Source organism: Umbelopsis ramanniana, assembly GCF_025399195.1.
Source record: "Umbelopsis ramanniana AG unplaced genomic scaffold K450scaffold_26, whole genome shotgun sequence".
NCBI lineage: Eukaryota > Fungi > Mucoromycota > Umbelopsidomycetes > Umbelopsidales > Umbelopsidaceae > Umbelopsis > Umbelopsis ramanniana.
This window is the reverse complement of record NW_026252112.1, coordinates 21,143-43,501: the sequence shown is the minus strand read 5'-3', so window position 1 is coordinate 43,501 and position 22,359 is coordinate 21,143. Positions and strand designations below refer to the sequence as shown.

At 41.9% G+C, this 22,359-nt stretch overlaps 9 protein-coding genes and 1 non-coding gene across 10 annotated transcripts; 5 read left to right on the top strand and 5 right to left on the bottom strand.

The window, feature by feature from the left end:
* Nucleotides 1-524: 524 nt before the first annotated feature.
* K450DRAFT_240172 (uncharacterized protein) lies at nt 525-2,903 on the top strand. Its single transcript, XM_051588885.1, has 8 exons — nt 525-667; nt 752-869; nt 964-1,055; nt 1,219-1,300; nt 1,385-1,685; nt 1,757-1,848; nt 1,919-2,319; nt 2,391-2,903. The coding sequence occupies exons 2-8, from the start codon at nt 759-761 to the stop codon at nt 2,518-2,520; spliced, it is 1,209 nt and encodes a 402-aa protein (XP_051444757.1). The 5' UTR covers nt 525-667; nt 752-758; the 3' UTR covers nt 2,521-2,903.
* K450DRAFT_240165 (uncharacterized protein) lies at nt 2,558-3,790 on the bottom strand. Its single transcript, XM_051588884.1, has 4 exons — nt 3,517-3,790; nt 3,285-3,440; nt 2,910-3,212; nt 2,558-2,791 (listed from the first exon to the last, which is right to left on the bottom strand). The coding sequence occupies exons 1-4, from the start codon at nt 3,706-3,708 to the stop codon at nt 2,684-2,686; spliced, it is 759 nt and encodes a 252-aa protein (XP_051444756.1). The 5' UTR covers nt 3,709-3,790; the 3' UTR covers nt 2,558-2,683.
* K450DRAFT_271592 (uncharacterized protein) lies at nt 3,729-4,421 on the top strand (the record flags this gene model as incomplete). The annotated part of the gene is made up of 5 exons (XM_051593016.1): nt 3,729-3,795; nt 3,887-3,957; nt 4,035-4,159; nt 4,231-4,291; nt 4,377-4,421. The coding sequence occupies 5 exons, from the start codon at nt 3,729-3,731 to the stop codon at nt 4,419-4,421; spliced, it is 369 nt and encodes a 122-aa protein (XP_051444755.1).
* K450DRAFT_240160 (uncharacterized protein) lies at nt 4,211-5,027 on the bottom strand. The gene is made up of 3 exons (XM_051588883.1): nt 4,809-5,027; nt 4,617-4,744; nt 4,211-4,532 (listed from the first exon to the last, which is right to left on the bottom strand). The coding sequence occupies exons 1-3, from the start codon at nt 5,005-5,007 to the stop codon at nt 4,512-4,514; spliced, it is 348 nt and encodes a 115-aa protein (XP_051444754.1). The 5' UTR covers nt 5,008-5,027; the 3' UTR covers nt 4,211-4,511.
* A 344-nt stretch (nt 5,028-5,371) lies between these two features.
* On the bottom strand, nt 5,372-6,279 carry K450DRAFT_240157 (uncharacterized protein). The gene has a single exon (XM_051588882.1). It carries the CDS (start codon nt 6,169-6,171, stop codon nt 5,713-5,715), a length of 459 nt encoding a protein of 152 aa, XP_051444753.1. The 5' UTR covers nt 6,172-6,279; the 3' UTR covers nt 5,372-5,712.
* Nucleotides 6,280-7,067: 788 nt separating this feature from the next.
* Nucleotides 7,068-8,552, top strand: K450DRAFT_299966 (uncharacterized protein; the record flags this gene model as incomplete). Its single annotated transcript, XM_051593715.1, has 4 exons — nt 7,068-7,793; nt 7,824-8,071; nt 8,133-8,234; nt 8,303-8,552. The coding sequence occupies 4 exons, from the start codon at nt 7,068-7,070 to the stop codon at nt 8,550-8,552; spliced, it is 1,326 nt and encodes a 441-aa protein (XP_051444752.1).
* A 55-nt stretch (nt 8,553-8,607) lies between these two features.
* K450DRAFT_187997 (uncharacterized protein) lies at nt 8,608-9,712 on the bottom strand. The gene is made up of 2 exons (XM_051584438.1): nt 9,499-9,712; nt 8,608-9,422 (listed from the first exon to the last, which is right to left on the bottom strand). Exons 1-2 carry the CDS (start codon nt 9,671-9,673, stop codon nt 8,788-8,790), a joined length of 810 nt encoding a protein of 269 aa, XP_051444751.1. The 5' UTR covers nt 9,674-9,712; the 3' UTR covers nt 8,608-8,787.
* Nucleotides 9,713-9,843: 131 nt separating this feature from the next.
* On the top strand, nt 9,844-14,787 carry K450DRAFT_271588 (uncharacterized protein; the record flags this gene model as incomplete). Its single annotated transcript, XM_051593015.1, has 26 exons — nt 9,844-9,952; nt 10,024-10,073; nt 10,146-10,269; nt 10,341-10,403; nt 10,466-10,604; nt 10,669-10,837; nt 10,912-11,014; nt 11,083-11,110; nt 11,178-11,200; nt 11,257-11,306; nt 11,379-11,483; nt 11,549-11,821; nt 11,891-11,912; nt 11,980-12,044; nt 12,109-12,530; nt 12,607-12,719; nt 12,787-12,848; nt 12,926-13,064; nt 13,135-13,271; nt 13,341-13,379; nt 13,451-13,558; nt 13,622-13,851; nt 13,914-14,028; nt 14,100-14,218; nt 14,284-14,494; nt 14,566-14,787. 26 exons carry the CDS (start codon nt 9,844-9,846, stop codon nt 14,785-14,787), a joined length of 3,240 nt encoding a protein of 1,079 aa, XP_051444750.1.
* Nucleotides 14,788-19,211: 4,424 nt separating this feature from the next.
* On the top strand, nt 19,212-19,294 carry K450DRAFT_t51. Its single transcript has one exon. It is a non-coding gene; the product is annotated as a tRNA-Leu (tRNA).
* A 793-nt stretch (nt 19,295-20,087) lies between these two features.
* On the bottom strand, nt 20,088-21,804 carry K450DRAFT_240131 (uncharacterized protein). Its single transcript, XM_051588881.1, has 5 exons — nt 21,554-21,804; nt 21,210-21,486; nt 20,955-21,137; nt 20,841-20,888; nt 20,088-20,768 (listed from the first exon to the last, which is right to left on the bottom strand). Exons 1-5 carry the CDS (start codon nt 21,738-21,740, stop codon nt 20,432-20,434), a joined length of 1,032 nt encoding a protein of 343 aa, XP_051444749.1. The 5' UTR covers nt 21,741-21,804; the 3' UTR covers nt 20,088-20,431.
* Nucleotides 21,805-22,359: the final 555 nt, after the last annotated feature.

Sequence of the window (22,359 nt, the reverse complement as noted above, 5' to 3'; positions counted from 1 at the left end):
TGTACGGAAAAGTTATCACATGACACTAGTTAACATTACCAGCATTAAGCAGGGAAAGTCGATCTTTGTTGGAGTAATAAGATTTGACCCTCCTCCGGGTGAGACTGCTCGCGCTCGGTTCTCCCAAAGCTTAACCGCCGGAATCCTTGTTACTTACAACCTATAGCCCTTCATTATGACTGCTTATTATTGATTTGATTGTCATAAGCAGCGTACCGAGACATTTCGGTGTCTTCAAAGCTTCTTTTTTAAAGTTATTGACTAATTCGCTAGTCCTTCATAGACCTTTTAAACAAAAACCTTTCGACATCCAATTCTGACCACCAACAAATTTCTAACCCTGTCAAGTCATTTCATAGTAGAATTTACAGCAAATAATAAAACATATTTTACCTGCAAGTCCACTCGGAAAAACCAAGGAAAAGAAGTGGGAAGCCAAAGTCCTAGCAGATTTGATCTCCGTAGCGAACGTGTAGGAACGGAAAATCTGACAGTTAAAGCAGAAATTATTCCGTTCTGAGCCCAAACTAATACAGAGGTGGAGGAGGTGATTCAGCTGTAAAGCCAAAAGTATCTTATGAAAAAATAAGCCATCAATTTAATAACATGCTTACGCTTGTCTCTTAATATCGTGATGGTGAGCTAAACGTTTGGCCCATTTTGGACCGTAGGTTTCGTGATTCATTGCGTCATCAAAGTCACCAAGCAGCTGAACTAACCTGAGCTTTGACTTTTTTTTCCCTTTGCCAAGACCCAAAATGTCTAAAAACGAAGCAGCCGGCGATCCTGATTGTACTGAAGTTCTCGAAGAAGGCTCCCGTAGCATTCTGTTGAGTTTGGCGTCTCAGCTCCGCAAAGGAATGGACTTGGTAAGCGAGTCCAACGGACGATTCCTATTACATTGCTTCGGATCCATACCTTTTTCCACTGAACAACCGTTGACCATAACCTCTTCTCAACTAGCATCGAGTTACTCTGCCAACTTTCGTCCTTGAACCTCGCAGTATGCTGGAAAGGATCACCGATTTTTTCTCTCACCCAGATTATCTACTAGAGTAAGTTGAAATAAGCAGACCCAGAGGACCTTGATCCTCTCTTTTACCAATCCCCTTGGCAGTCGATACAGACGTCCGTTGTTTGTATACATATTATGGGACTCGTTCTGCTCGCCATCTTTACGGATAACCCGAATGTACTGACTCCGATGTTTTCTCACAGGGCCAGTAAACAAGACGACCAGGTGCAACGGTTTATTGACGTTGTTCGATACTATTTGTCGGGTTGGCATATCAAACCAAAGGTAATTGAGTGGGCTATGACAGACCTTTGCCTTTTTGCTATAGAATGGCACGCGCCAACCATTTAATTTTCCTCTGATTCTCAGGGTGTGAAAAAACCATACAATCCGGTTTTGGGCGAATTTTATCGATGCCAATACAACTATGCAGATAATACAGAAGGCTATTATGTTGCTGAACAAGTGTCGCACCACCCGCCAATCTCAGCTTATTATTATGCCAGTCCAGACAACGGCATTATCATCTCCGGTGATATCCGCCCCAAGAGCAAATTTCTGGGCAATAGCGCCGCTACCTTGATGCAAGGCTCGTCTCATATCATATTCACAAAAAGACATAATGAGAGATACGATATTGTTATGCCCAACATGTACGCTCGTGGAATATGTAAGTGCAACTTGGTTTTCTCTGGTGTTACCATATGTTGGCCCCTCTGACCCCACCACGCCTAAAATCAGTATTTGGTACCATGACGCTGGAATTGGGCGATACATCTTCTGTTCGTTGTATAAGTAGCGATTTGATTTGCGATTTAGAGTTCAAAACCAAGGTAAGTCAGCGCTACTCCCTTTCCCTCACCAGAACTTTATGCATCAGAAACCCATACCTTTCTCCCACAGGGTTTTTTCTCAGGACAATGGAATACGGTGGTTGGCAAAATTAAACGAGAATCGACAGGCGAGGTTCTTTTCGAGATCAGTGGTCAATGGTCCAATGAAATCTACATAAAGATGAACAAGGCTTCAAGCAAAAATACCCTATTTGATGTCAAAGAATCAAAAATATTCCCAAAAACCGTTGCACCAGAGTCAGAACAAGAGCACAACGAATCTCAACGCCAATGGTCGGCACTCACAGACGCCATTCGCAAGCGCGACATGGATGCTGCTACGGATGCTAAGACAGCTGTTGAGGATGCTCAAAGACATAATGCTAAGATTAGAGAGGATGAAGGGGTAGAATGGAGACCACGGTTCTTCGATACGAAGAACGATGATTTTTGTTTACAGATCGCCGACAAGTATGTACAGAAACCTCCTTGCCCATTCGGCCATTGTAACGTCATACTCACACATAGTTTTCTTTCTCCAGACTTGACTTTAATGAACCCGAAGAAGCGAAGAAGCGCCTAAAGAATTTTATCTTTACAAAGCATGAAGAAACATTCAATAGAGATGCTAACAATCAACCGGCCACTCAGGCTCCTGCCACATCAACATGAAGGGGTGTAGCTAAACCTTGTGTTTAAAGAGAATTGGTGCTTTAGATACTCTTGAACATGAAATTAAAGAAATTTATTGGCCATCCTTTGAAATAATATCTGCTCGAGCTAATGTTTAATGCCATGAAGTCTATAGTCTAGGAAAAAGCTTGTGCTGAAAAAGTCAACTGGAATCGTCGTCGTTCGTCACCAACCGACCAATGGCTTCGGCTGCTTTTACCTGCTCCTCGGTAGCTCCAACGTTTTTCGCTCCATGCAAGTGGCCTTTAAGCTAAAATTAAAAGTATCGAGTTAGTTAAAATAAGCCAATCATGGACCGCACATGGCCGTTGTCATTTTTCCATGTATTCTATCCACCACGCTTCCGCTTTCGCCCCCCGCTTACTCACCTGAGCAGGTACTTGAAGTGGCACTAAGACAACGATGGTGAGTAGCTCGGTTTCAACTTCGTCTAACAGTGTCACATCGGATAGAACCCGTCCGTATACGTCCTCCAAAATTATCGCCATCAGGTCAGGGCTTGAGCCTCCAATATTGTTCTTAACCCGGTCGCTCACTTTGCCATACACCTTGTTGAACATGGTTTCTCCACGTTCTTGCAAATGGGTGCCTGCGTCACTAGGAGATTTTGGCAGACTTGATTTTGTTTCTTCGTCCACACCCTGCATCAAGCTCTGCATGGCATTGATAACCTACTCATATAATTTTTTTTTTAAATTTAATCGCCACAGCTTGAAAACAATCAACGTGGAAATTGTATTCACCCTCGGCATTCCGCATAAAAATGCTGCCTTTATCAGAGCATTTTGTGCCATCATCACCCATTTCTTTTTATCTTCTTGGGTTTCTAATGTTTCCAGATGCTCTCTGGCGACGTTGGTTATTTTACTCGGTCTATTGGCACTTGCAAGCGCTGTTATCTACAGAAAATCTCACGGAGTAAGTAACCATATCGTTCTATTGGAGGGTAAGCGGAGGGAAGTAGTGTGAAATTACAATTAGAATGGGAACCAATGAGGTGCTGAAAACCCCATTGCCAATGTCAAATAGTTGATTCTTGAGATTCGGTGGTAATGTGTCTTGATTCATATTGTCTTGTCTTTTGGTGGGTAGGGAAATGGCAGGACGGTAGTGGCTTGTGACTCCGCTTTTATACTTTTGGTTTTGCGATCTACCCGGCCGAGCCATTTCTTATTTGAATCCGTGACATGTCTGCTCAGGTCATCGAGGCTAAACTTGAAGCCGAGAGTAGAGCTTTCCAAAAGCTTCAGAAAGGTATTGTATTACTGCTTGGGAAGGACTGACTTACTTAATTAGCATTATGCCCTGATTTACGCCTGACATGATGAACTTGCCCAATCTGTAGATCTTACAAAGGCAGTTGAATCTCGCCAACAATTGGATTCGCAACGCCAAGAGAATGAGCTTGTCAAGAAGGTATGCAGAAAAAGAGTAATCGGACCGAAATGCTAAGCCTTACTAACGTCATTGCTCGTTTGTTTCTCTTTAATAAGGAATTCGACCTGTTGGACAGTAGTTCTAGTATCTACAAGCTAGTTGGACCTGTGCTCGTCAAGCAAGAAAGAACCGAAGCCTTTGCAAACGTGAAGAACCGTCTAGATCTAATCAATGCTGAAATGTAAGTTGACCATAAGTCGTTTACATTTATATTTCATACTTTAGCCTAACTAACTTGCTTTACACCAATAGAAAACGCGTTGAAGCACAGCTCCAAGACTTGACCCAAAAGTCAGAAAAGAAGAGAACAGAGGTAACTTTTTTTTGTTTTATAAATACGCAGTCTATGTTCATAATGGAGACACTGTACTAACACAAGGGGGATGCATCTATAACAGATTATGCAGCTACAATCACAGTTTCAGGAACTGAGAGCAAAATAATTGGCGTTGCATGGTCATGGTCTTGCACTGTACAGTATCCGCATGTTTTAAATAAAGAAAAGAGGAGACAAGCGTCCCTGATTATTTTTTTTAATTGCTGGCCGTCTTGAGCTGTAAAGAAAATCCAAACATCCACATAAATCAGCAAAGATGTAAGCACCCTGGAAAAGATGACTCGAGCTATGTCTACTATACCTGCAAACCGTGCATCCCCTTAATCTCTTCCTTCAAGATTTCGTTGATCTTTCTATGTTGCTTGACAATGGAGAGGCCCTTGAATTGCTCGCTGGCAATGTCGATGGCGTACATGGATCCACAGCCACCTGCACAACAAAAGGAAATGAGTTCAGGCTGCATTTAAGCACACTTAGGATCTGAATATATTACCAGAAACATCGACAACTCGGAGACGTGCAGGTGATAGTTCCTTTGTCAGCTTGTCGAAAATATGCTTTTCGCCTTCAGACAACGATGCTGACTCGCTCTCGGAGGAATAGAAGCGAGAAGATCGAAGTGGCGCAAAGGATCTAGAGCTATTGGCGAGTAGTGGTCGTGAGCACAAGCGAGTAAGAGTTGGGAGGGACATTGCAAAAGTGTTCTTGTCGCCATGACCAACGCTTCTACTGTCAAAACGGTCGCAACTCAGTGCACGTGACTGCGCCTACGGGTTAATTTGGCGGTAGTCGCAGACCAAACGCTATAACTTCATCATATGAGTCGTGTATCCTAGGATTAGTCACACTCTCTCGCTCTTCATCTGCTGCTCGCTAGTGCTTGAGAGATGGTAGAGCTTAAAGGTAATCAAAGATTCAATTATTTTGTATTGCATTTTCAAAATCAACTCAGAAGACGTGAACACAACCCCAGGATCCACGACTTGTATGATGAAGTTATAGCGCTCGGTCTGCAACCTCCGCCAAATTAACATAAAACTGTTTGAAAAATAAAGTGCATATGCTGTTCTTTAACAATTGTTTTGTGAGTGGCACCGTTTTCGTTTACTAGTTAAATAGTGTTTGGCTATGGTACAAGCTAAATACAATTTGATTGATACAGAGCGTGAGCTACTTGCTCAGCTTTTCAGCCGTCACCTAATTTGAACCATTAATTCAACTCATTTTACACTTTTAAATTAAGGGATTCCTATAGCTGTAGAGATCTACCAGATACATGATAATCAATGAAAATGCATGTAGGACAAGAAGTTTCATCAAGTAAGCCGCAGAGTGGCGATCAGCTCTATGTGGGCAGGCGGCGTGTCATTAAATTAGCGGATGCTCACCAGGGTGGGCTATCGAATGCCGACGATCCTATTAGCCAAGCTGAAGACACATCGAACAAGGTCGTTTATACCGAGGAGAATAATCTCCGCTAGCCGTAGTGTCCGACCGACTTGCTGAACAATAGCCAGGAGCAGCAGCAAGAAGAGCAAGGAGAGTAATAGCAGGCAGTTGATCTGCCATCGGGATGGCAGAAACGGTCGTATTTGTTCCAATGTATTGCCTGATATATGAATTGGAATCGTCACTGACAGAATAGAGGTCTGCGCTGTCAGGCGAGTCGACTTTTGCACCACTCCGACTTTGGTATCCTTCGACTTTCGAAATGACCAGAATTGCATCCTTCGAAATAATGTCACATCCTTTTTACTTGCAGGTTGAATAGCTCGATTCACACGTAAAAAGTTTGTCGTTCTAACTACGATGCTTTCCGCAACATGGGCTTTTTCCGCTCGTTTCGTTAACTGCATGAGCAACAGCCTTTGAAGTCGGCTCGCACTTCAGGAACCAATCAATAACAAACCCCAATATGGCACATCACATGATATGAGACTTGAATTCATCCATCTTAACGGAAGCCTCCGGCTGTGTACTGTTACATTTGAGACTATGTCCGCTGAGAAGGCAAAAAGATAAAGCGTACGTAGAAAATGAGCAGACACAGACATCTACATGATCACTGGTTACTCGTATCCAGCAAGATGTAAAATGCCTACCAACCAACCACCATGGTGGCCCACCCAAAGCTGTATGCATTACGGCCACCGATAGTGAGCTCGCGACTAGCAACATCAGCTTTGGCACCTTGCATAACGATATAACATCGATGTGGATTTTGCTAGGAGAATGCTTTTTTCCCAACAAGGTGTATTTTCTAAGATCCGCTCGTCACCCAATATCAATTGCCTACGCCGTAATATCCTATTATATTAAATCATGCCGCTTTGAGCTCCAGAGAGATACGGATATACTTCTGGATACAAGCTCTACAACCTGGCTAACCTCGCATTTTATGCCAATAAAACTTCCAGTCCGCACTCGGTATCACATTTAATGGCGGCCTAAAGCTTTGGAGCAAAAGCCATTATTATTGAATTAAAAGAGCTGCAGTAGTAATTAAATATGATATAAGGGAACGCCAAGTTGTTTGGATTAAAGGACCGGTCCCTGCATGCTTGTTAAAAATGAAAATGACGATGATTGGCTATAGGAAGTGTTGTGTAAAGGTGATACAGCGAAGTGTGATCAAAAATTAAATCGTATCGTGGGTCGTTTTGTGTAAGTGGACCCTGAGCTTCACCGAGATTGTATAAAAATAACAATCTCCTCCAAATGGTTTTTCCAAACTTCTTTTGGTTGCACTAGGATGAAATATTCAACGACTTCTCTCCAAGCTATTGCTCTGGCTGCTACCGTAGCTGCTCAGTCAGACGTGTATCATAACCAAGCAGGCGATCGTCATTACCAATGCTTGGCTTCCGTGAACGGAACTGCTTATTTGATTGAGCTTGAACCAGGCGTCAGTAGCACCTTTTCGAGTTGGACTCCACCAGACACCAACTCCAGCTCTCCCCAAACCCACCCTTCTTGGACACCTCTGACTGTATCAGAAGGCATATCTCCTTTGCCTGCTCTTTGCTATAGTAATGGAACCCATATATTCACCGTCAACGGTGAAAATGGCCACATTGTCACCTTCGACCCCGTTTCTGCTGTGTGGAATGATCCATTGACAGGAAAAGCTCCCACTGCACAAGCAGCCGCCTTTTCTCAAACGATTCAGTCGCTGAATTCCACCGCTCACCCGGACTTTCAATGTGTTGGCGTCAATAATGAAATCGTTTGTTACGATGATGGATCCACTAGTAACACCACTACTGCAACGCCTACCAATGACGCTTGGCTAGCTGACTTGTCTACTTGGAATTTCACCGCCCCGGCTGCCTCACAAAGTACTTCAGGCTCTATTCCTAGCATTCAAGGTGGTGTTCTAGCTCCTTCCGATACGCAGGCATTCCTATTTGGTGGACAGATTGGTGCCAATGATGCAAGTACTTCCCTTCCTTTTTGGTTAGGCTTTACCCTGTCATGTGTTGATTGACCATATTATTATACTTTGTAGAACACAACTTCTTTGAACGCCACCAAGAATTGTAACGCAGATATTTGGAGCTTTGACGCAACCGCTTCCCAGTGGTCCACGGTGGCCCAGTTCCCTAAAAACCTGACTTACACTACCGTCAGCGATCCTGCTGTGGCATTTTACAATTCCTCATTTTATGTTTTTAGTGGCCAGACTTGTACCTCCAACTCTTCCGATGAGCATATCGAGAATATCAGTCAAGACTTTTGGATGTTTACTCCACCCAGGTAAAGCTTCCTCACTACTACCTCCTTTGATGTTTCTCCTCTTACTAATCTTTTGAAATAGCACCTGGACATTGGTCGACCCTATTGCCTCAAATCAACCTCCTAGCACCGTTGGTGGACAGCTGTCATTGCTGAATACTACTGGTGGCTCATATCTTGTTTTGTAAGTGTGTCTTTGCGCCTAGCCAAACGACTTTGCAAATTACAAATACTGATTCTTTTACGATATAGGAGAAGTGGATATAACAACACAAATACCAATACCGAAGTTGGAGCTGACAGTACCTACCTATTTAACCCATCCAACAACAGCTGGGTTGAATATGTAGGCAGGCCCAACAGTGCCAACGGGTCCACGAATGGCTCAACTGGCTCAAACGTTTCCAACTCAACACAAGCGTCGGGAGTCGCCACAACTGTGCCTATGGCTGTTCTTGTTGGCACCAGTATGATTGTTATGATCAGTGCTCTTTTGCTCTAGGAGAATGTGATAGAGTAAAGTCGCTAATGTGAATAAAGAAAGCACCCATGCGTTTGTTGCCTTTGGCAGTATCAAATTGTTTTTATAGAATACAGTTGGTTCAATGATGTAAAAGCGCTTTGCTATTTTCAGTCTCCAACGAGAAATAAAGGCAGCGTTGTGACGAGAGTAATTTTTTTTCTATATGTATGTAAAAAATGGAGAAAGGATGTGATGTATACTGAATTGAATTAGCTTATGCCGACTTTTCTCCTAGACTCTTCTCCAACCTATCAAACTCCTTCAAACTAACGGCGTCGTACTCGTCCAAAACCTGCTCGACACTTTGGACTTCAGGAATGTAATGCATAAGCATGTTCTCAATGCCATTCTTCAAAGTGACAACAGAGGAATCACATCCACGGCAACTTCCCTTCAACTTGAGCTTGACAATGCCATTTTCGAAGCCGCAATATTCAATATCACCACCGTCTTCTTGGATAGCAGGCCTGATGCGAGTGTCGAGCAACTCCTTAATCATCTGAACTTCTTCAGAGTCGTCAGGAAGAATAGCTGTATCACTGGGTTCAGCTGATCCTTCCTTAATGAGGGGTTGGCCGGATGCAAAGTGATCCATAATAGCAGCATAGATATCTGGCTTCATTAATTGCCATTCACTGCCAGCTTCCTTAGCAATGGTAATAAAGTCGGGTCCGTAAAAAACACCCTTTATGCCTTCAATTTGGAAAAGCTGCTTAGCGAGAGGTGATTGCAATGAGCTTCGTACGTCCAAAAATTCAGCAGTGCCACTCTCCATGACAGGCACACCGGGGATGAACTTGAGAGCGTCGTCGTTAGGGGTTTGCTCGGTTTGAATGAACATGGTGCGCACTACATGGTAATGAAAGCGTTAACTCGATTCCGACAAACAATAAAAAAGTTAATGGCGAGATCGTGGGTGACTAACCTTGAGAAATAGATGTGGCTCGCAGAGGTGACCAAGTTGGTCTCACTTGAGGTACGGCGGAGAGGCGTCCAAGAGCAATTCCACGGGTCAACATAGGCTTAGCTGACACTGCATTTCTGCCTATGACAGTTGCTGTGGATCTTGCCAAGTATTTCAAAGCTGTTCTTGTCGACATTATTGAAGACGGAAAGTCAATGGGAACTCATTTGTCATGGGCCAGCCGGGATTTTCCTGGCCCAAAACTAATGTGACGTGCTTTTCCATTTCCAGAAGTGGCCATCTGCATTTCAAACTCGCTGCACACCCAACGCGAGCAAACGGTTGTTGCCTTAGTCCTGCTGCTCGATGAGTTATCAATTCCGGAGAGGAAGGTATAACGATGACTATGAGGAAGAACAACATTCCTCCAGGTCAGCTGCCAATAGAAAGGTCGACAGTTTCTCTGAAGTCGAAGGTACACCTTCAAGCCCATACAATCAGTAACCCCTTTTTGAATTTACTCACCATCTCTTCATCTCTTCGTAGAGGTGCTGAGAGATATTAATCGCAACTGGAGCTTTATGCTGGATAAAGAGGTATACAGTAATGAATTGATTATTCCACGCATATTGCTAAACATGGTCCTGACTGCCTACCCCCTTACTCAGCTGGATCCGGTAACGTTAGCATTATCTCTCATGGACGACAGCTCGGTTGGAAGAGGAAGCGATTATCAACTATTTCTTCGAACTATGCGCAATTTGGATACAGCACTTAAATCTATCACAAACGGTAACTCGTCTTACGAATACATAGTATATCGCTACTATCTCAAAGCTAATGTATCTTATTTCACCTTCAAGAGTACTACCAAGGGTTCAACAGTTCGATCGGTACATTTGGTGGTGTGTTGAACAACATCAACGGTAAGAATCGGTAATATCTCTGGTGAAAGAAGGTGAAGGATAGCGACTGACCGAGATTACAGATTCGCATGCTAAGGTGCAGCAAATCAAGTCGAACCTTGTTAAAGCTAAGCAAGTGCTGCAAGAGCGACGGGCGGATGTACTGAACTTGTTTTTGAGAAGCAAACAGAGAAAAGAGATGATTAGTATTCTAGATACCATGTAAGTTAACTGAATTCTGAGCTTTGTTAGAAATGTCCCTTATAAGTTATTATAATATTTACAGCGAAGAGCTGCGCGTGACGCCAGGCAATCTGGCCAACCACATCGCTAATAAGCACTTTTTGTCGGCATCTACCTTACTGGCTCATGCAGTCAAGTCCATCACAGATCCGGACATGAATAATATTGGAGCTTTAGATGACCTTCGGCGTAATCTAATTGAACAGACCACTGTAAGAGGGTTTGTCATCAATGCCGCTGTGCCAATGAGTATGGCCGTACTAAATGGAGCATTTTTTATCAACAGACACTACAAGAAACCATGATAGAGGAACTACATAATCATTTGTATCTGAAGAGCCCGTATTGTGACACCTTGTGGTCAGCTTATATAAAGGACCAACAGGATTGTAAGTGATATACATCAGCGACGACAATCATGACTGTTCCCTAACTACCGCTGCGTTGATCAACATAGTACCCATATCCACAATCAAATTGAAGAGGTACGTATCTTTAAAAGTGCACTATTTGTAATTGAACATCAAATATTCCATTCTAACTACTCTGTAGCATGCAAGAATCACCGTCAAAAGGTTCGTTTAACTCAATATTTAAACTTTCTGTTACGCATACTTATGTCACATCACAGATGCACAGACCGAAGCACAGGGGCTGTATTCTAGTGAAACTCAGACTCTGGTAAGTGAAATGCAGGACTGTATAACACGTTAACAATTACTCAGCTAAATATGATAAAATAAACCCATTTAGATCATTGAGAATTTCGACCAAAATCCTGAGCAAAATTCCTATACCTACATTGAAACATTAATGGAATCCTTGGCGACCTTGGGAAAAGTACAAGAAACTTTAGAGGTATGAAAATCACTGGTATGGTGAATATTGTTATGCTGCATTGCCTGATCTGATCGTTCTCTTAGGCTGTTCTTAATCGTCTGCCACTCGAAATATATGCACTAGTTGATAAAACTATTGCTCAAGTGGAAGAAAGACATCTGCATCAAGTTGAAGTACCGATCACAAAACAGCAACGAAGCAGCACTGGCCATGAGCTGGTATACTCGCTAGACAAAGCTGATAATGAAGCGCAAAATGAGATTTTGAAAGATTTCTTGTGGACTTTATATTCAAAACTGGAGGCTGTTCTGCGGGGCCACCGCGTACTGGAGGATTCCGCAAGAAAAATCCAGGCAGTAAGTAAAAACTCCTATACATTCATTCTCAAAACGTGTTTGTTTTAACTAATGGCCATATCATAACAGCGACAAAAAGCTGCTGCAGAAGGTACGGTGATAACTACCTTCTATACAGTGTGCAACTTCATTCCAACTAAAATACGATTGACATACAGGTGCAACGCGTGAGGAATTCACAGTATACCATTTCCATGAAATATGGCAACCTGTGCAGTCTGAGGTTTGAAGCAAACAAATTTATGACAAGCTGTTGCCAAAATATATCACTAATTTCATGTGTATAGATTCGTACAATTCTGCACGACTATCTCAGCGATCGGGAAAGAACTTCACCTAATAACCTTCATACACCGATTAGTAAAGTTAATGAAGGTCTGAAGCAACATTCACCGTCGAAAGGTAGAGATCGGTCTAAGCAGCTCTTCAAGTTTGTTAATGAAGGAGAAGACCCAGCGTTACATCGTGCATATAATACCATCAAATCCGATGTACAGACTTCGCTGAAACGACAGATCCACAGCTTCACTCCTGCAGACGCAAAGCAGCAATCCACCAACTATCAATCCATTGTAGTTGACATGTTTGCAAACACACTGACTGTCAAAGAGCACAAGCTATTAATCAAACCAAATGCTTACAATGTTAGCGTTTTATTGAAGCCAACCATGTCTTTCCTACAAAGATTAAGAGAAATCTTCCCCAAATAGTATGTCGCGTTGATCAACGACTGGATACACACACCATCAAATCAACTAACTTTTCGTTCCTTTTCATTTGCGCAGCGATAGTAACAATATCGACAGTTTTGGCAACTTCTTGGACGACTTTGCTGTAAATATCTTCTTGCCTCAGATTGAAGACAAGGTGATGCAATTGATTCAAAATGCCACAGTTGGTAAGTGTGGATCATTCGTAACGACCATCCATCCATGCTCTCTCTGATGGCTCTACCGTGCTTATAGGTGCCGATGCCTTCCGGGATGACGACGATTACCAAAAACTTTCTCGTTATCCAGTTATCCGAGTAAGTGCAGTCGCTTTGGTTTGCTCTATGTTTCTGGCCGGGTGATCCGTACCATATACTAATGCGGTGCTGAACAGTGCGCTACTGCTTTGCTTGTCGTTATCCAAAGCTTGTGTCGAACCATGTACGCAATGCCCTTCCATACCGATGAGTATATCAGAATGATCGAGATTGTGCTACTCAAGTTCTATGAAAAATGCTTCGAGCGCTTCCACTGTAGGTTCACTTTCAATCGTTTAGGTGTTAAGCCACAGTATATGCTAACTTCCATCCTGAACTTTCTTAGTCATTGCTGCTCCTAGTGACCAGAGCAGCGGCAACAATCGTATCGATGAATACCCTATCAGTTTGAGCGCCACTTTAGCGCAAGATGAAGGCGTGGTTGCCTTGCTTACGCAGAGCCCCTACTTTAATGGAGATAAGGTTTGTGTCTCTTGATGATTCCGCAACCATGAGAATCACACCGCTTGCTTACAATAATATAATGCGCAGGATGCGGACGACACGTTTTTGAAAGGACTAAATCAAAGAGTGAGTTCACAATTACAATACAAGTTGTTGGAAATTGGATCTTTATATTTATCTTTCCTTTCGTTGTGCAGGAACTCAAGCTAGAGTTGAAACTCAAGCAAGAAAACGAAATTAAGACGGGCGACCTTCTTCTCGACCAAAAGAAGCTAATTGCTTTAGGCCGCCTTTATCAGAGCTTGGTAAAGTTTGCATGTACTATCATAGACTTTTTTCTCGACACTATCTAATCTTATATTTTACAGAAATGGTTTGTCCGCAAAATCTGGGACTTAAGAACACCAAGCAAAAAATTGGTTCAACCAACAACCATCAATGCAGTAGAACATCAACTTCAAAATATGCATAACTCTGATCTGACTGAGAGTACGACTGCATTCGTGTCTAGGCGATGGTCTTATGCCGGTGTTCAAACCAAATCGGAGCCCGGATTGGAAGGAAATATACATTTGCCTTTGAAAGACGAGACAGCTTCGTAAGTGGTAGCTCATAGTATCGTATAGTATCATTACCATTTCCTCACTCTCAGGTATACAGGCGATTCGATGCTCTTCTGGTTACTTACCAGCAATTGGCCGAAACTTGTCTATTCACTTTGAGATTGGAAGCCAGGTGCCGTGTCATGTATTACTTGGATATGGCTACACGAGAGGTAAGCAATGACTTTTCATGCAATCGTTCACATTGATATTATATGCTGAGACATATCTTCCTGTTCTATAGGGCAATTACTTCTTGGAAGAGGAATCTTATGAACCAGACCCGTATATCATGACACTCAATGCAAACCTTGTGGAAATTGATGACTGCGTTGTCCTGTCACTTCCTCCTAATGATGAAAGGTATAATCTTGTGATACACTATACTAGCATAACATACACTGTTTCCTAACATGTTTCTGTTATAGCTTCGTCTTTGACGGCTTGCCAGATTTGATCGTTCACATGGTCATCTCCAACGCAGCGCATATCAAACGTCTCAATCATAATGGCGTCCGAAAAATGGTCAGAAACATCTTGGCTCTACAGCAAAATTTGTTGAGTGTATTATCAGTTTCTCAGTGCTCCCCAATGGAGCGCGGTCGTGAGTACTATAGCCTATTCGGCTTGGGCCCTGAGGTCAGTACAGTCACGCTGCATGCGCGAGAATGTAACATTGCTTGCTGATGCGCTTTACTTCATGCATATAGAGAATGATACAGGAGATTCAGGATAGAGGACCTCGATTTACCTTTGATGAATACAATGTCATGCTGGCCTTGATGTGTGACGAAAACCGAAAGGATAGCGAAGCAGATGATGGCAAGCTGTCCATTGATGATGAGATTATGGTCAGTGGCACTCCAAACAGCCGGCAAAATTACTCAGAATGGTTTACAAAGTTACTGGAACTCATGGAGGATGAAGAGTAAACCATTACAACCACTGATACCTTGTATACAATCTGACCACTCACCAATACATCTCATCAACTTTATAACACGTTCGTTGAATAACGCTTGTCCTTTTTTTTTAATGGTTTCAAAGAAAAAATATCTGCTGTTTTTTTAAAATATTTTAGAAATTATATAATCATCCTTCAACATCTACTTCAGCATCATCGCCTTCGCCTGGTGTCCGTGATTTACGAGTCGAGCGTCTGCTTTCTGCTTTAAGCGGAGCATCAGCCATCATCTCATCACCACTTTGATCGACTGAATTGCCAACCTTGAGATCCTGTTCCAATTGCATATGTAGTGATGTCTCCGAGTATGTGTATGCCTTGATGTATCCATCTTTCAATTTCAGACATAGTATTAGCATATAAAATGGGATGATGTTGAGAAATTTCAGCCTGCTCTTACCGTCTCCACTGGAAAAGACGAGTGGTCTATATGGATGGAAGAGAACATCTCGTACTTCCAAGTCTAATAACAATCGTGGTTAGCAACCTGTTCGCATTCCAAAGTTTTCTTTATACCACGTCGTACCTTCATGATCTTTAAGAATGGCAGTAACTTGACCACTCAGTAGATTGAATACAAATATCTGTCCATAAATCGTTGGTGCGAGCAGATACCTTCCGTTTGACGCAACCTTGACTAGCCAGGAGTTGGAATGGTAGCTAACGAAGATTCAATTAATAAACCGAAGCTCATTTCCAGCGTTACTCGTAGCTTCCACTTACTCTTCATGCTTGTATTTCTTCACCTCCAGCAACTCAAACTTTCCACCCTTCTTTTCTGGATAAACCAACTTGTGAAGAGTACAAGTGTTTGGAGTCGACGCTACATCGAAAGGTTAGGAATATGAGATGTGGTTTTTCCAATATGATGCCTCTTAGTACTTACATATTCCGTCTCCCATATCGCACATTTCAGCACCACGGGTAACGAACCATGCATACTGTTTTGAATCTTCTTCGCTAGATCCTTCTGCTTTTGTTTCCTCTAAGTAACGATCTTCATCCAACCATTTTATGAATTTACCACAATCGCAGTACGAAGAGTATAAATCCTCGAATGTTTGCATCATCTGCAATAGAGCATAACAACAGATGATGAACACGATTAGTATATTATCACATCGCATGTATGCGGTATGTCTTCCATTTGGACGAACCTGGCAACTCTCAAAGTCATACAAGCGGATATGTTCGTCGCAAGCTGCTAAAAAGTATTTGTTTCCGGTGTTGGGTACGAATGAAACTGTAAATGCCATGCAAGTAATGCCATCGTCCATTTTCTTTGTATCTAATAGCGTGCTACAAACAGGATAATTAGGGCATGCAGCAAAATCATTCAACCCACTCGTTTGAGTCATTACTTACGACCAATCGTCGCTCAAGTGCCATCTAAAGATGTAACCGTCTTGACTGGTGGATATTAAGTAACGCTCTCCATCAAACATGACTTCCTTGATACACAAGATTTCTTCGCTATGGCCGTCCAGCCTAGCAATAACTTTGCCAGTAAGTATGTCGAAAATCTAGTTGGAATGTCAGAAAATCTTTTTTAAAAAAAATCGCGTTGGTAATCTCTGTTTCTTTACATACCTTGATGGGACAGGGAAGAATATGGTTGTCGTCATCTTCCGCTGACCAGCGATGGCGATCTTTTAACTTTCCACCAGCGGCTATTAGACCTTGATTTTCAGATATAAACTTTCCGCAATAGAATTCGTCAATATGTGGCTCATCAGCGTCACGAAGCTTTCTCAGAAGTTTGAAGTCGTTTTCAATGTCCCATATTTTGATGGCACCAATGTTGGATAGGCCAGCCAACATAGTTCCGTCTTTGGATAAAGTCATTCCCGTGATAGCAGCTATGGTAGTTTTTTGGTCAGAACGCTTGCATGTATTACCGCACTAATCTCATTTCACTCTACCTTGGTCACTAATGTTATTGGGAAGTGCTTCTAATGGCTCGGCAGCATTGATGCTATCAACCATGTAGTGTCCGCTGTCGGCATGGAACTCCCAATATGTATCAGGGTATTTTGAAGCCAACTCTGCCACTCGATCTGGTTCATATTCAGCTGGCTTCCTCTGAAAATTTTGACATTAGATCAATGTTCAATACACAATGAAGTAAAAGGTTGAAAACTTACAGGCTTGGATGTGGCCTTTATAAGGTCAGCGATGTTGATCATAGGCTCCAATGCCTTTCCTTTTCCATTTGGTTTTTTGACAGCTGGTTTGCGCTTGGATGCGGGTTTTCGTTTGCCTCCTTCAAAGGCGTCATCAGAATTACCATCGGTATCATCAAAGTGATGTTTCTTCTTCCTCTGTCGATTGGAAGCCGACCTTCCGTTTGCTCCATTTTTGCCTCTTATGAACTTCTTGTTGCTTGAGTCATCAGAGAGAAGGTCATCCGTGTCAATATCTTCAGCTTTCTTGAGCTTTTCATCATCCATCCAAGACTCAACTTCGTCGTCAGAGAGTTCTTCGTATGTTATGGGTTTCCTCAGGCGCACGGGTTTAGGGTCTTCTTCTTCAGCAGCACCAGTAGGGAGAGGAGTATCAGTAACTTCGGTTTTAGGTACTACATTATCCTCATTTTGATGTGAGGAAGTGTCAACGTCCACTGTTGGAATGTCTTGATCACTCATTTCAAAAAGCAAATGTCAAATGTACAAATGTTGCGACGCGTCGCCAGACCAAGTAACGCGACGCAGCGGAACGTCAAATACCTTGAAAAAAAAATAGGCTTGGTCAGGTGAGCATGTTACAGGTCACACCCGCCACCGGGCAGTAGTTACTCAGCTCCCAACTGGTGTTCAACGGGAGATCAACCAACTTATACGAACTAATCACTGTAGTAGCTACAAATTGTTCTAGATACAATTTGTCCTAATATTGACGTCGAATACTACAAATATCTTACGAAATGTGTGGAATGTTGTTGATGTCCTCTTCTGCGATATGAACTTGTCATCGTTCACATCGCCTGTACCCACTTGAAACAAATGGCACAAATTGGAGTTTACCCGTGTTAAGAATCAGCTTATGTTTGCAACGATTCTGAGGGCTCATTGCAACAGATTGTGCGCTCATAGGCGAATTTTACCCCTGGTTTGTTGCGAATACTTTTTGTGGATCAATATGGCCAAAATTATTAGTTTTTGATTTGTTCTTCAGTTGGCTTCTGAGAAGGTCAATATGATTAGAGCACGTTATTAGTCGCTTATTTGACGGCGGCACAGTTATATATCGATGAACTGAAAAGGACTTTTGCTAATAATAGGCTGTGTTTTGAGCACACAATGTTGCTGTTAGGTGGTTACCCTTGAGCGCATGCTAAGGCTACGTGATAGCACAAAAGATTTATAAAAATTTGTCATTACGATGATAAAATATGCAGTGGCTCTCAGTCATAATAGATGTGATTAAAATCTGTGCAAACACCTCCGACGGCAATTACTTTTGAGGAGATTGTTGGAAATGCGCGATCTTGGTAAAAGTCCATGCTTATTGGGTATTAAGAAAGGGGAAAATTAAGACATCAGGTGCTAATAGTAGTTACTGGCTACGAAGCTATAACCATGGCTTTCCTTTTGTTTTTTCTTTTTTCTTACTATGCACACGGTAGCAGGGGGTCCAATCGGTGCCGTAATTTGCAGTATGATCAACATACCCAGCATATATGCTGTGTTTATTAGACAGATCGTGATCTAAGCTTTCCATTCTAACTCAAAAACAAATGTGCTGTAATTTAAGTTAAAATCCAAGAAGTATGAACGCCTCTACTACGCTTTCTCGGCTCGTTATATCTTCGTAACGATTTCATGGCAGTAAAGTCAACAAGTTGGAAAGTCTCGTCGAAACAATAGGAAATGAAACCCTTCTGAGCCAAAAAGATGGACGCTATGGTATAGTGTGCAAAATAAAAGAAAAAAACATGCAATGGTTTTGATAAATATGCGAAAAGCATATGCGTAGTAGACGACGTCAGTGGTATCGTTACAAAATCAAAGATATGTGCAAGTCGAGGACAGAATATAGAGGAGTAGGAAGCTCCAAAAATCGTTGAAGAGAATCCGAAGGACGACGAGAATGTTATAAATGTAGGGTAGAAACATTCTACCTCCTTTGTTGAAGTCCACCGCGTTACGTGAAGGATGCGAGCTCTGCTGATCACTAAAGGCTATTACCAGAAAGGGTCTTCCGACTATGATTAAGACGGAGCCTCATGCAAAGTTGAGTAACATAACCAGTGGGATTTTCAGAACAAAGGAACAAAACAAAAGTCATTAGTGAGTATAATAGTCATGGAGAATAAAGATCATCGACTTGAGAACTAGATGGCTGAAAATATTTAACCACTATAAACAACAGCATTTTCGACAGAAAAACTAAGGAGAGATGGCCGAGTTGGTCTAAGGCGCCAGGTTTAGGCCCTGGTTTCTTCGGAAGCGTGGGTTCGAATCCCACTCTCTTCAATTTTTTATTGGCTCTCATTTTCTACTCCGACAATCACAATATCGTGTCGTCGCCTAAAATACAAAATGACAGTTCAACCGAACGCCGGTTCAAGGGGACTTCTTTACCAGCGAAGTCACATTGAATATCCTCTTAAAATTAGATTTCTTTTACATTTTTATATAATAAGTCACGAATCAACAAGTATAAATAGAGCAGTTGATTAATAGAATAAAAAGCAGTTTTTTAACCTCACGAGAAGTTCACTCGTCTGCAGGATAATACAATAAGTCATACAGTAATCTAAACGACAATCGAAAAATGCACAATTTGTGCGGTTCTGTCAATTTTATATTTTCACCAGCACGAACTTATCTGAATCAAAAAAGTGGTGTATTTTTCTTGCAATAGGGAGGACATATTTTAGCTGGTGTATTATATTTTCTATCTTGCAAATGTTTTTCAAATATAACGGCATTAAAGTAGAGCATTAAAAATATCATGACCGACCCTGCACCGACCACTGAACAGCGTCTGTTTCTCACCTATTCTTATAACTATACTCGAGAGTGTATTTTGGGTGGGCTATAAGCTATGTAAAGTGTTTTTATGACAAGAACAAGTTATTTTACGACTTGGTGACAAATAAATGAATACTGTTCCCCGAGTTAATCACTGGCCTACTACCGATCTATGCACAAATTTAACCTAAGATAGCTCATCCATTTATGAATATTCTAATATGTACTAATAAAAGTCCGTTCGTCAACTTTGATTTCTCATGCTGAAACATCGCTTCTTAATTCATATTGTGGCAGTTGAGGTAAGTATGGTAGATCTTACGATATGACCGTACTTCCTTTATTTGAGATCACACAAAATACAGGGATAAGATTAACGCACGAACGCGGGAGGCAAGAGCCTTGAAATTTTGAGGTTAAGTGGACAAGAAGTAGGCCGTCAAAGAGAGGCGCGGCAAGCGGGTTTGTGAGGAGAGGAGAGTATTTTCATGGAGGGTTTTAGAGGGTACAGGTATTTTTGGAGGGGTATCTTGTAATACAGTAATCATATAGGTTGGTACTCTTTTATTGTTAGGCTATTGTACTCTTGCTCTAAAGAAAGATACCTTTTACATATGCGATGATGAGCTTGTATAATTATACGTGACCTTGAGGGACACGAGGAACGTAAGGTTCCTCAAGATGCTTGATTTCATCGTCATCGAGCTTGACAGACAGAGCTTGAATGCCATCAATAAGATGGCTTTCCTTTCCAGCACCGATGATAGGTGAGCTGACCACACTTTTGGCCAATACCCATGCAATGGCAACCTGTGCCGGTGGTACATTCTTCTTCTTTGCAATTTCAGCCACACGATCGCTGATCTCAGTCTCTGCTTCGGTGTAGGGTTGTGTCGTTTTCTCTCTGGTAGTTCCGCGATTTTTTCCTGCCAACTTTCCTCCAGCTAATGGTGACCATGGTAGTGTACCAATCCTACAAGTAATTCAGTCAGATTAGTATACACATATCGGCCCATGCATGTGAGGCTTAAGAAATGATCTTTACTTTGAATCAACGCAATAAGGGTGCATTTCACGTTCTTCTTCACGATGGCTAATAAGGAATATAGAAAATTAATATATTGTCTTGCCAACAACTTCTTATGGCTTTGTAACTTACTGAAGGTTATAATGGTTTTGCATGGTGACGAACTTGGCCCAGCCATTCTTTTCGGCAACCGCATTCATCTTGGCGAATTGCCATGCCCACATAGAGCTTCCACCAATGTATCGAACTTTACCCATTCTGACAAGGTCGTTCAGAGCTCCCATAGTTTCTTCAACAGGAGTGTAAGGGTCGAAACTGAATAGATCGAATGGCTATGTTTGAATGACAATGAAGATATGTTTCTCCGCAGGCGGGTAAAGGTCTTACCGGTGAATCTGGAGTAAATCAATGTACTCCAAATCCAGTCTCTTTAAACTGGCTTCGACAGAGTCAAAGATATGCTTGCGGGACAGACCGCCATAGTTGACATATCCATCTGCTTCAACGACTTCCTTCGGTTTTGCATATGCTCGGTAAGACATGTTTTCTGGAGTCGTGACGCTAAATACCTTAGTAGCAACAACGATTTTATTTCGTGGAAGACTGAATTTCTTGATAGCCTTTCCCAAAATGATTTCGCTAGTGCCATTTGAATAGACATTAGCTAGTACATCAAGGTTAGTGAATATAATGGATGACAGCGGTTAACTTGAAAGGAGCTTTACACTTACCGGTATCGAAAAAGTTGATGCCAGCATCGTAGGCCTGCTTAATGAGAGGAAGCGATTCATCCTCCTCAACGACCCAGTCAGCCCAGTTTTTGTCGCCATATGACATACAACCTAGGCAGATTCTTGATACTCTGCATCCGGTGTTTCCGAGGTTGACATATTGCATTTTTGGCAGTGAAGCTGACATTTTACTTTTGAATGCAGTTGAGAGAAAAAACCAGCAGCCATTTTATATTAAAAGTTTGCCTTTGATTGGTAACCTTGATAAAACTTCAAAAATGACGCGTCGCAAAAGATGACGCGTCGCAAGAGATAAAGTTTTTCCCGCGGCCATGGGCGCACACAAATATGACTGCTTGCTAATGTTTAATTTCCGGGAATGACTTTGAGTAGCAGCCCGTCATTTTTTAGAAAAAGCAAAGGAATATTCCCTTTCCACAGCACCACCTCCAGATGTGGACTCACGTAGCGGCTTATGCCAAAACTTGAACAACATAAAAAGAAAAATTGAGAAAATATCAACATAGATGATTTTACTTAAGTTGATCTAACCGGGGACCCGACATACGAGATCACGATAAAAATGATATAGAGAAATAAACGGTTGCCATAGCTTATAGTACCCAAACAGACGCGGAATACTTGTAGATATATGATGAATAAGTAGATATATCAAAAAAAAGATAAACCAGCAAATTACTTCAATCCATTTCTGCCTAAATTAAAAGTATTTCATTGGAAGTAACAAAGCATTACATTTTCATTTGATTAAAGAGAAAGACGTTTATGTTGTACGCGCGTCAACC